We start from the raw sequence: 12087 nt of genomic DNA, 5'->3' as shown, positions 1-12087 counted from the left end.
GAGCAAGCATTAGAAACCCTAGTATGGGGACTTCCCTGGCAGTCCAGGGGTTGGGACTTTACCTTCCAATGCAGAGGGTGTGGGTTCAGTCCCTGGTTGGGGAGCTACGATCTGACAAGCCTCCTGGCCCTAAAAGCCAAAACTTACAACAGAAGCAATATTGTAACAAATTCAATAAAGACTTTTTCAAAAATGGTCCATATCAAAAAAAATCTTTAAAAAGAAAGAAAGAAACCCGAGTATGAACTCCTGACAGCAGGCACTTGTACGGGTATCTCTGCCAAGCTTGCAGCTTCCAGCCAAAGGAAAAGGTGTGTTTTGAGTTCATTCCTAGAGCGCAAAAGAAAGACCAACACACAGAAAAGACAAAAGGTGCAGAAAACAAAACGTAGCAATTGGCTCAGGAGACAGGGTTGAGCAGAGACACCACTGGCACTGGCCCACAGGTGGGTAAAGTCCTCAAACCCCTGCCTGCAACTCTCTGGGCTAATCAATGGCCAGCAATGACGTTGGGAAAGCTTACCCTGCACGGGGAAGCCCAGTTGCTCACCATTCTAAGCTGGGCACTTAAAAGCCACCATGGAGGGTGCAGGCACCGCTGTCCCAGGTGGACACCACTCTGGACACCACCCAGAGGACAGTGGAAGGCAGGCCCTGCTGCAGCACCAGGCACCAGAGACACATTGTAGGTGAGGAGTGAGAGGAGAGAGGCTGAGGGTGGGAGGGGGCCCATCCTGTCTCTTCCCCTGCGTGTGTCCACAGCCCACACTCTGAGCATCAGTCCCTCTGCAAGTCTAACCACAGGCAGGGGCTTGGACTCGGGGCCTTCTCTTTGAGCTCGCTGACGTCCGTCGCGTCCCGCAGGAGCAGAGATGGGGCCGAGTGGCGCAGCTGCGGTGGCCGTGGGGCTGTGGGTCTTGGTGACGGTGGGCGTGGCGGCGGACCCCGAAGTGGTGGAGCCTCCGCGCCGCCTCCTCTCACACTACCGCTCCCTGGACCCCCGGGCGCTGCTGGCCATCAAGGCACTGAGGGACCACTATGTGAGTGATGCTCAGACGCCCCCGCCCCCTGGACCCCGGGCCCGCCGGGCTCGGAGACACCAGTCTTTGTCCCGAGGGGCCCTCAAGTCCTAGCGTCCAGCAGGCACATCTCAGATTTCAGGGTCCAGAATTGTGACCACGACATCTTCCCGGAGGCCCCGGTGGTCAGCTCATGCACGGCCTGGGTGCGGGTCACAGGGGGGCGCCCCCTCCAGGCGGACTCGGCTCCACATCGGGGCGCAGGCTCCGCATGGGGAGCGCGGGTGCCTTTCAGCCCCGCTCAGCCATCGGAGCGCTGCCTGGTTCGGGACACGATAAGCACAACCGTCCGGGCCAGTCCCGAGCCACGTCCAGGAATCTCCGACGTCCCAGCGCTTCAGGGGCCCTTGCCAGGAGACTCCGCGTCACCCCAGCCCTTGCCCCGCAGGAAGAAGAGACGCTGAGCTGGAGGCCGCGCAACTGCTCGTTCCGCCGGAGGAGGGACCCTCCGCGGCCTTCCGTGAGGCCCGAGGCCGGCGGGCGGGGTGGGGGTGGGGGTGGGGGTGGGGGTGGGGGAGCGCGTGCTGGCGCGCGGCCCCGTCTAACTCCCGCCGGGTCCCCGCAGTCCCGTGCGCTGCTCCGCCAGGTGGCCCGCGGCCTCGCCGACGCCCAAGACGTGCTGAGCAGCCTGCCGAGCCCCGAGCTGTTCCCCGGCGTCTTACCGACCCTGGAGCTGCTGGCGGCCGCGGAGCGGGACGTGGCGGCCTGCGTGAGTGCGCCGCGCCCTGGACCCGCACCCCTCCCGGCTCGCTCTGCGCCCCTGGTCTCAAGGCCAGGCCCCCCGACTGCGAATCTGTCCCATGAGGCCAGAAACGGGCGCAGACACGATTCACGTCCTCTCGATGTCCCCAAATCCGGGCTTTGGTCTGCGGCTGGAGGGGGAGGACGAGGGGAGGGTCGGTTCCCCGCCGCCTTCATTAACCTCCTGTTCTCCCTCCAGCTCGAGCTGGTCCGGCCAGACTCCCGAAGGAAGTCCTTGCGGCGGCCCAGGAGGCGTCCCCAAACTCGCACAGCTGTGAGTGGCGCAGGCGGGAAAGCGGCTAGACGGGAGCCCGGCTTGGAGCCGTGAGGGTCTGGAGGGGGGTCTCTCGGGGAAGGAGATCCCTGGCTCAGCCCCGCTCCGCCTCCTTCCCGGGCTGCAGGGCTCGCCTCGGTGCCACGAAGCCACCGTCATCTTCAATCTCCTGCGCCTGCTCGCGTGGGACCTGCGGCTGGTGGCGCACTCGGGTCCTTGTCTGTGATCCCGCCGCGGCTCCGCCTGGGACCCGAAGCTCTGGGGGCGCCTGGTTGCGGACGCCGCCCTCCTCCGTGGCGCCCTCGGACCAGGCGGGTCTCTCAGCCTGGACCCGCCGGCGCTGGTGCCAGAGGCGCCCTTTTCCCAAAGACCACAACGAGTTCCCCCGGAAGCAGCGATATTTCCGCGGGATGCGTTGCCCTAAGATCTTCCAGGGCCCGGGCTGGCAGGAAAAGACTGGAGTCCGTGTCCGCCTTGGTCGCTGACCACCACGTACCATGGACCAGTTTCTACTTCTGTGGTTACAGGAACAGCCCTGTCTCATGACAGGTCCCACCCCGTGCTTTGAACCTTCAGTGCCCGCTTTGCGATTCCATGAATATGTGACTCTTGGACCTCCCCGCTGGGGAGGCCTCATTCCCAGAGGGACTGGGTAGTGATAAGGCCAAAGGACTACTTGTCCTCTGGATAAGTAGTTTTTTGAATTCCGTTACTTAAGTGTGTTTTGTATTTATGAAGTTCCTGTGTGTATTTGCTGTTCTGTCTTCTGTTGTTAATTTATTGCGAATTATTAAATATTTTTGCATTTCTGCGGGTTGTTTATTCCGTGGTCATTTTGAGGGGGGCTGTTCAGCACACAATGCTGAGACAGAGAAATCAGGTGAGCTGAGTTTCAGTTCTGCCCTGCCACTTTAGTGTTGCGTGTCTGGGCAAATTCCTTCTCTCTGAGCCTCAGTTTACTCATTTATGCCACGGCATTGTTACACTTCCCTTGCAGTGAGTACTATACATTGAAATAATGTTTCTGAAGCTTCCAGCTGAAGCCACAGAATGGCCTTAATAATTGGTCTCCACTAAATAATCACACACATAAATGCAGAACAATTGTACTTTGAAAATTTGTCTGCGTCTGTGGATGGGCAATCTTCGTGGCCAACTGCAAAGCCTGTTTCCCAAGGTCACACAGCTAGAGAGGGTCGGAGCCAGGTTTGAGCCCCAGAGTCTAGCTCCAGTTCCCATGCTCCCAACCACTCCCCTGAACTTCCGTTCTAAGAGAAACAGTATGCTGTTGAGGGATTTTGAGATAATTTGTCAATTTTCAGGATTCACAGTTGTTGCAATGTGTCCTCCCCTGATATAAGGCCGATGCAATTAATAGAAACTGACCAGAACACTGGTAGGTGACTTGGGCACATCCCTGCTGTTGCTTTTATTTATTTTTTTTTAATGTTTATTTATTTTGGCTGCTCTGGGTCTGAGTTGCGGCATGCAGGCAGGATCTAGTTCCCCTACCAGGGATCGAACCTGGGTCCCCTGCACAGAGTCTTACCCACTGGACCCCCCAGGGAAGTCCACCTGCTCTTACAGGTGAACCTATCTGCAGGGCAGGAATAGAGACGTGGACCTAGAGAATGGACATGTGGACAGAGTGGGGGCAGGGGAGGGTGGGATGAAGTGGGAGGGTAAGACTGACACATATACACTATCATGCGTAAAATAGATAGCTAGTGGGAACATGCTATAAAGCACAGGAAGCTCAGCTCGGCCGGTGCTCTGTGACGACCTAGATGGGTGGGATGGGGGCGTGGGAAGGAGGTCCAGGATGGAGGGGATATAGGCATACATATAGCTGATTCACTTCATTGCACAGCAGAAACGAATACAACGTTGTAAAGCAATTATACTCCAATAAAAAAAATTTCTAAAAAACGTTACATATCAGAGCTCAAAGACATTCCCAACTGAGGACTTTGGTCCACCCTCTCCCCGGAATTATGAATGAGGGAAAGAGGGGGTGGGAGTAACAGTCAAAAGGACTCCACACCTTCTGTTCCAGACGTCCATTACCTCCAAGTCAGGAGATGTAGCTACACTGGGGCTGTTGAGTGCAGTGGTTACTCTCTGGTGTCAGACAGAACTCAGTTAATATCCTGCCCTCACCACTTATTTGCTGTATGACCTTGGACAAGCCTCTTAACCCCTTTGAGTCCCTGCAGTTTCCTCTGTCTTTGAAATGTAGGCAAAGCACAGGATGTCCTTGGTGCTACCATGAGTCTTCAGTAGCACACTGTGAGGGAATTCCCTGCCATTCGAGTGGTCAGGACGCTGCGCTTTCACTGCTGAGTGCCCGGTTCAATCCCTGGTCGGGGAACTGAGATCCTGCAAGCGACACGACCAAAAACAACAACAACAACAACAAAGAAAACAAACCACATTGTGGCAGAGCCTCCGCGAACAGGGTGAGACATATACAGGCTCACAGAAGGAGGGGGTGTCTCTGTTTTCCTTTTTCACTGACTGTTCCCTTTTCCTGGAAGGCTCCCCCTCAGATCTCCACAGAGCTCCCTCCCTCACTTCCTTTAGGTCTTCCCTCAAATGTCATTTCATTACCTTATTTAATACAGACTTCCTCTCGCACTCGGCTCTCGTCCCTGCTTCATTTCTTTCATTTTCCATGATCTGACTTTACCTAACGTAATACATACCACATGCCTAATCCCCGTGTCCCAGAGAGGTACTATCTGGTACCTCTCTCTAGTAAAAAGCCCCATGAAGGATTGTTTCGTGTCTTTTCTTTTTTCAATGCTCTCTTCCTGGTACCTTGAACAGGGTCTGACCCAAAGTGGGGGTGGGAGGGCAAATAGGTACTTGGTGATTCAAGGCGTTTTTCTCAACCCCACCTGATTTCCCTGAAGTATTGGTCACAGCTCAATTTCGTAGCACATCCTCCTATTCCTGGGTCCTTCTGCACCTGACAGTCAGAGAGCAGGTCGGTGCAGGCTCCCGACCTCCCCCATGCTGTCTCTGTGGGTACCAGGTGGGGAAGGGTGGGGAGCAGCTGGTGTCCTCTCTGAATTCACGAGGTTTTGCCTTTCTCACGCTCTCTCCCACCCGCAGCAGCAGCCCTGGACCTTCTGCCACCTCCTAAACAGCCCCCCTCTTGGAAGTTCCAGGTTCTTCAGGGCAGCACCTCCGACAGGTGCCTTTTCCCTCTACTCCCTGTACTGGGGCCTCTGTCGCCTCCCACCCCAGTCCTAGATCAGCCTGGGCACCGGCGCAGGGGACCCGCCATGTGGGGCTGAAGCTGCCCCAGCCCTGATTTTGACTTCCTTACTCACTTTCTCGGAGGTGAAATGGGACATGAATCGATGTCAGTTTCTTTTTCCCTCTGCGGCTCACATGGCTCACAGGCCCCGCCCTGCTCTGGGCTTTCCCAGCCCTCACCTCCCCTGGTGCCAGTGTCAGCCTCTAGCTGTGTTTTCACTTTTCCTACATCAGCTGGGATTGCCCAGCTGCACAGGCTAAAAGCTGCGCCATGGAGCTCAGGCAGGAATCACACCTCAAACGGAGCTGGAAGTTCAGAGACAAGGACAGAGCAACGAGCTGAGATCCAGAACAGGAGGCTGAAGTCAGAGGCGCCAGACGAGACCGAGAGACCCCAGGCGGCGGCCTCAGAGAGGACACTTGATCCCCCATCTGCTGACAGAGACCAGAGCGCAGGAATGAAGCTGGGTCAGCCCCTACATCCTTGTCCGGGACCCTCACTCCCCAGAGCCCCCGCCCTCACCCCCTGACGCCCTCCCTCGCCTCATCTTGCTGTCCTTCCCTAACACAGACATGGCCCCCGGCTGCACGCTGGTGCTGATGCTGATGACCGTGGCGCTGAGCAGGACAGGAGCAGTTCCTGTGCCCTCACCCCTCGGGGCCCTCCCAGGTGCAAGGGGCTGCCCCGTGGCCCAGTTCAAGTCTCTGTCCCCACAAGAGCTGCAGGCCTTCAAGACGGCCAAGGATGCCTTTGTGAGTCTCCCCCGACCCCTCCTGCAGTGGGCGACCCTCCACCCCTCCCTCTGTGCGCTCCCAGGCTACCTGGGCTGAAGGTGGGCCTGCCCTCCCCACACTGGGCTGACCTCCACCCTCCCCGCGGTGGGCGATCTCCTGTCCTCCTGCGGTGGACGTGCCTCTGCGGTCCTTGTGGAAGCTAACCTCCCGTCCTGTTGCTGGCCCTCCTCCAGCCTCCCTGGGCTCCTCCCTCTGCCCCTCCCCCTGGGGGCTGACCTTGCCCTTGCTCTCTAGGAAGAGTCGCTCTTGCAGAAGGACTGGAACTGCAGCTCCCGCCTCTTCCCCAGGACCCGGGACCTGAGGCAGCTGCAGGTGAGTCGGGAGAGTCAGGCCCGCCTGCCCTCACCTGCCCGCCCCGCTCCGGCTCTGCAGGTGGCCCCTCGCCTCCTCCTTCCCTCACGTCCTTCTCTCCCTGCCCCCCCCACCCGGCCCCTGACCCCTTCCCCTCAGCCAACCACATTGGCTCTCACCTGACCCCGACTTTCACCTTCCACTGTCCCTTCCTCTGTCCCCCTCACCTGTGCCTCCTCGCCTGTTCTCTCTCACGTGCAACTCTCACCTGTCTTCTGTCTCCTCCTCAGGTGTGGGAGCGCCCCGTGGCCTTGGAGGCGGAGCTGGCCCTGACACTGAATGTCCTGGAGGCCACGGCTAACTCATCCCTGGATCACATCCTGGACCAGCCCCTTCACACGCTGCACCACATCCACTCCAAGCTCCAGGCCTGTGTGAGCACTCGGGGCACCCGGGCCTTGTCTGGGCTCTGGCCACCTGTACGTCCCCCTCTGTCCCAGGCCCTGCCTCACACCCTCAACACCACCCTCCTCTGCCCACAGGTCCCAGCTCGGCCCACAGCAGGCCCCAGGCCCCGGGGCCGCCTCCAGCACTGGCTACACCGACTCCAGGAGGCCCCGAAGAAGGTGAGTGACCGGGGAGGGGAAACCGATGGCTGGGCTCAGCTGGGAGCCCAGACGTGGGAGCTACTGAGCCATTCCCCCTCTGCCCCCAGGAGTCCCGGGACTGCCTTGAAGCCTCTGTCGTGTTCAACCTCTTCCGCCTCCTCACCCAGGACCTGAAATGTGTTGCCATTGGAGACCAGTGTGTCTGACCCCAGAGACCCACCTGCAACTTGTCTCAGCATCTTCGATATTATTTATACATCAAAACCCTTTTTTTAATTTATTGCCTCCCAATGACTATTTTTATATTTATGTGTGTGATTTCTCAAACTCAGACCCCATAAAATGTTTATTTTTCTACTTTTTTATAAAAACTGTACAAATAAACAATGAAGAAAAGATGCTCTTTGTGGTGTGGACTGTGTGTATGTGTGTGTGTGTGTGTGTGTGTTGGTTTTTCTTTGCTGCTGTAACAAATTCTCACAAACTGAGCATCTCAACACAACACAGATTCATTATCTTACATTTCTGCAGGTCAGAAATCCGGGTGGGCTCAGCTAATTTCCCTGCTGTGGGTCTCACAAGGCTGATCAAAGTGTGGCTGGCTGGATTGTTTCGGAGGCTCTGTGCAGGATCCTCTCCCAAACTCATTTAAGTTGTTGGCAGAATTCTGTTCCTTGCGGTTGTCAGACTGAGATCCTTTTTCCTTGCTGGCTGTGAGGGCCCATCCTTAGCTCTTTGCAACTTCCTTCTGGTCCCTGCACGTTTACCCTACATCCCAGAGTCAAATCCTTCTCATGCTTGGAATCCCTCTCATATCTCCTTCTGCCACATTTCTCTTTTACCTACAGCCTGAGAAAGTTCTTTGCTCTTAAGAACTCGTATGTTTAGACTGGCTCCACTCAGGGAATCCAGGATAATCTCTCTCTTTTAGAGTCCATAAATCTTAATTACATCTGCAAAGTCCCTTTGGCATGTAACAGGGGATATTCATAGGTCTGAGACTGCGGGTTGGCATCTTTGGGGGCCATAATTCATCCTCCCACGGTATGTATGTGATGGTATAATGGTGTCATTAGATTGCATCCTGTTATAAGTAAAGTAATATTAACTCAAAGTGCCTTAATAATGAGAACATTTATTATTGTACAGGATGAGAAATCTCAAACAGCAGGGTCCATTTAAGCTGAGCTGTCCAGTATGGCTCCCAGATCACATGTAGCCACTGTGCACTTGAAAGGTAACTAGTACAAGCCGAGTTGTGCTCTAAGTATAAAATATCCTCCAGAATTTAATGACTTCTTATTTTTCTTATTTTTCTTTTTTCAGATGTTGCCTGCCAAAGTTTTCTCTTTGTAGTTAATAAGGATGTGGAGAGAGTTTGAGACCATGTAAATTCCTATTCTCTGACCCATTCATTTTAGCATCCATTGATGGAGTTTGCCTTACAGTTACTATTATGACCATTACCAAATAGTGAGCCTCTAATGTCATCATTCTTTCTACATTTCTTAGTCAATATTCTACTCTTAGGAAGAGCCTTCCTCCCCTTCCTGATTCATGTATTTACCAATGGCTTTATATCAACATGGACTCATGAGTTATTATTTTATAATTGTAGTTCTTTACTATCATTTATCATGACGCTCAAGTTGTCCCAGATGAAGCCAATGGGAACCTTTTCAAGAGGGCTCATGTCCTTTTGATGTGTTCCCATCATTTGTTGAGCACCTCCTCGCTTTCTGGTATCAGATTCCCAGGCTCCTTTTGTAATTTTCCTGCCTCATCTCTGTAACTCTGGTCATTTCCCCAAGGAGCTCTGGTTCCTTTTAGTGGAGAACAGTATTTAGAAACCAACACCTGGGTGAACTGATTGCTACAAGGATATCATTGCTTCTACACTCTCTCAGTGGATAGAGTTAGGAAACAGATGTGTGTACATACAGAATTTTTATTTACTGTTTAAAAGATTTAAAATCATTAATAATTTTACATTGATTATATATTTAAATTATATTTTCGGTATACTGGGTCAAATAAAGTATATTTTAAATTAATTTCATATATATTTTTTAACTTTTTAAGCATGGTTACTGAAAATTTTAAATGGTATGCATGGCTCACATAATATTTATACTGAATTGTGCCAGTTTAGAGAGCATGATGTCATAGTAGAGCCAGGGTTTTCCCATCTGGCTGCTCCTCCATCCTCAGTGTATCAGTACTGTCTCCCCTCATGGTCATCATATGGCTGCCACAGCTCCAGCCATCACACAACCACATAATTGTCTATAAAGCTGGATGACAGAGATGCCAGCTAGCTGTTCCTGTATCTGTTATCCCTTCTTCCTTTACCTAGTGGATTTAAGAGTGTTCTACTAAAGACAACATTTTCCAGCTTTCCCTACACCTATGGCACTATGTTTTGGCCAATGCAAATGAGTGAAAGCAATCTGAGCACCTTATGAGTTGGTCCTTTAAAGGAAATGGCAATGCCCTCCTCCTTTCCTGTCTCCACTCTTGCTGAATGACAGAAATGAGAGCAGCCATCTTATTTTGCCAATTTTCTAGGATATTTACAGTGGATATAGAATTCTGTGTTGACAGCTTTCTTTTTATTTCAGTACATTAAAGATTCAAGGGTAATTTATATACGGACTTAGGTCCTCTTTGTCTGGGGCTCCCTCCATATTAGGATTTCTCCTGTCAGTTTCCAACTACTCTTGCTGCCCTGAACTCTAGGGTCTGATACTTCAAGTCAATGACCGGTTTTCTGGGCTTCCCTGGTGGTGCAGTGGTTGAGAGTCCACCTGCCGATGCAGGGGACATGGGTTTGTGCCCCGGTCCGGGAGGATCCCACACGCCGCGGAGCGGCCAGGCCTGTGAGCCATGGCCGCTGAGCCTGCGCGTCCAGAGCCTGTGCTCCGCAACAGGAGAGGCCACAACAGTGAGAGGCCCATGTACCCCAAAAAAAAAAAAAAAAAAAAGACTGGTTTCCTGCTTGAGTTCAAGCTGTCCCTTGCCACATGAATGGAGGTGCGTCCTCAGAGGAAAAGCCATATGAACTTGATCTCACATAGTGTGTTCCATTCTTGTTTTTTTCCTTCAGCTTTAATGAGATATGATTGACACATAACTTCACATAAGTTTAAGGTATACTACATGTTGATTTTATACATTTATATGTGGCAAAATGATTACCACCATAGCATTAGCTAACACCTCCATCCATCCCATCACATAATTCTTACTTCTTTTTTGTGGGGAGAACATTTAAGATCCAGTCTCTTGCAACTTTCAAGTATATAATGTAGTGCTCTGATGAATTTTACACCTAGGTAACTGACATTTTAAGACGTGAGAGGAATTCCCTCGCCGTCTAGTGGTTAGGACTCAGCGCTTTCACAGCTGTGGGCCAGGTTCAGGGAAATATCCTGCAAGCCATACAGAGTGGCCAAAAAAAAAAAAGACATGAAACCTCTACATCATCTTGTGCCTTTTTCAACTCAGTTCTTTCTACGACATAGACAGTCACTAGTCTGCTTCTGGCTGCTGTATATTAGTTTTTCCTGCCTGCTCTACAAATTCATGTAGTGGGACTTATACAGAATTATACACTATGTACTCTGTTGTGTGGGTTCTTTTTTCTTTCACTCAACATAATGGTCTTGAACTGCATCCATGTTGTGTATATCTTGTTTTTTCCTTTCACTGCTGAAAAGTATTCCCTTGTATGGGAATCATTACAAATCATATATGACTTTCTGTGTCTAGCTTCTCTAAGATCTTTATGGCAAAAAAGAGCCAAAAGAATTAGAATTGAAGCTTGTGGAGAGAGCTTGGGATTCCAAAATGGGATAGAGGCAGTATATATTACGGTCTTGGCAGTAGCCAAAATGGACCATTTTGTGGCCAAGAGAATGGTCTGTGACAGCCTTCAAATTGCGCCACCTGCTGAGTTGGAAGGAAGGTATTGGACGATCCATATAATCTAGAGATGCAGGGGAGGTACCATTAGGGGACCTGGGAGGTGTATCCATATTTCCCTTGGAAGAGCTGATCTTTCCTCCTGCCTCGGATAATTGCTGTTGAGCTTCTTGCTGTTCTGACTGAAAATCCTCGTATTTGGCTTTCTTGAGTTTCGCTCTACGATTCTTGAACCAAACCTGCAGGACTGTTGGATGTATGTCCATTTTTGAGGCCATTTCTCACTGAAGGCTAGGGGTGGGGTATGGGTTTTTATTGAAAAGGAAGTTCAAATCTGCCAAATGTTTCTTCATGAACATAGTTCGTTTCCTTTTTGGATGCTTCTGGTACTTTGCTTTTGAAAGGTTGTCTGGATCTGACACCCTGAAATCTAGATGTGCTTCCATGCTGTGGTCTAGTAATAAGTGAAAAAATCCATTCTTTATTTTATTTTTGGCCATGCCGCTCAGCTCGCAGGATCTTAGTTCCCCAACCAGGGATTGAATCCGTGCCCCCTGCAGTAGAGGGCACAGTCCCAACCACTTGACCACCAGGGAATTCCCAGTGTCTTCCATTCCTCATAAGGCTGAATCCCCTCCATCTTCTGCCTGTGTCTGGTTTCTCTCCAGTGCCTTCAAATAGTTGGGTTTTTGTTTTGTTTTGTTTTGTTTTTGCGGTACGCGGGCCTCTCACTGTTGTGGCCTCTCCCGTTACGGAGCACAGGCTCCGGACGCACAGTCTCAGCAGCCATGACTCACGGGCCCAGCCGCTCCACGGCATGTGGGATCCTCCCGGACCGGGGCACGAACCCGTGTCCCCTGCATCGGCAGGCGGACTCTCAACCACTGCGCCACCAGGGAAGGCCTGTTTTTTTTTTTAATATTTTGTTCAGAGTTGGCAATTGCTGTCTGTGGGGAAGTAAGACAGTACCCTCTCACCTGTCCATGTTGTGCCTTTCTCCTCCTCCTGTTCTCCCTCAGGTGAGTGATTTTTCACTTGGGGTCTCTCCCATGGTTGCAGTTGGATGTCAGCTAAGATTTGATTGATCTGAAGGCTTGACGGGGCTGGAGGC

The 12087-nt window shown here is 52.1% G+C and overlaps 3 protein-coding genes across 3 annotated transcripts; 2 read left to right on the top strand and 1 right to left on the bottom strand.

The window, feature by feature from the left end:
* The first annotated feature begins 872 nt into the window (after window positions 1-872).
* On the top strand, window positions 873-2320 carry LOC132479580 (interferon lambda-4-like). The gene is made up of 5 exons (XM_060083122.1): window positions 873-1040; window positions 1468-1539; window positions 1645-1788; window positions 2020-2094; window positions 2222-2320. Exons 1-5 carry the CDS (start codon window positions 873-875, stop codon window positions 2318-2320), a joined length of 558 nt encoding a protein of 185 aa, XP_059939105.1.
* Window positions 2321-5931: 3611 nt separating this feature from the next.
* Window positions 5932-7258, top strand: LOC132480194 (interferon lambda-3-like). Its single transcript, XM_060084169.1, has 5 exons — window positions 5932-6111; window positions 6388-6465; window positions 6735-6878; window positions 6987-7070; window positions 7160-7258. Exons 1-5 carry the CDS (start codon window positions 5932-5934, stop codon window positions 7256-7258), a joined length of 585 nt encoding a protein of 194 aa, XP_059940152.1.
* Window positions 7259-10837: 3579 nt separating this feature from the next.
* On the bottom strand, window positions 10838-11422 carry DPRX (divergent-paired related homeobox). Its single transcript, XM_060083121.1, is given in 1 exon segment — window positions 10838-11422. A coding segment is annotated over 1 exon segment (585 nt).
* Between the last annotated feature and the right edge of the window lie 665 nt (window positions 11423-12087).

The sequence above is a fragment of the Mesoplodon densirostris genome, chromosome 19, assembly GCF_025265405.1.
Source record: "Mesoplodon densirostris isolate mMesDen1 chromosome 19, mMesDen1 primary haplotype, whole genome shotgun sequence".
Lineage (NCBI taxonomy): Eukaryota > Metazoa > Chordata > Mammalia > Artiodactyla > Ziphiidae > Mesoplodon > Mesoplodon densirostris.
Note: the sequence above shows the minus strand (reverse complement) of the source record. Positions and strands in the feature narration are given on the sequence as shown.

Bases quoted from the DNA above. Each gene is read 5' to 3' on its own strand.
- LOC132480194 (XM_060084169.1), top strand. From the start codon at position 5,932: ATGGCCCCCGGCTGCACGCTGGTGCTGATGCTGATGACCGTGGCGCTG. The intron at 6,112-6,387 runs GTGAGTCTCCCC...CTTGCTCTCTAG, and splicing joins AGACGGCCAAGGATGCCTTT to GAAGAGTCGCTCTTGCAGAA. The intron at 6,466-6,734 runs GTGAGTCGGGAG...TCTCCTCCTCAG, and splicing joins GGGACCTGAGGCAGCTGCAG to GTGTGGGAGCGCCCCGTGGC.
- LOC132479580 (XM_060083122.1), top strand. From the start codon at position 873: ATGGGGCCGAGTGGCGCAGCTGCGGTGGCCGTGGGGCTGTGGGTCTTG. The intron at 1,041-1,467 runs GTGAGTGATGCT...CTTGCCCCGCAG, and splicing joins AGGCACTGAGGGACCACTAT to GAAGAAGAGACGCTGAGCTG. The intron at 1,789-2,019 runs GTGAGTGCGCCG...TTCTCCCTCCAG, and splicing joins AGCGGGACGTGGCGGCCTGC to CTCGAGCTGGTCCGGCCAGA.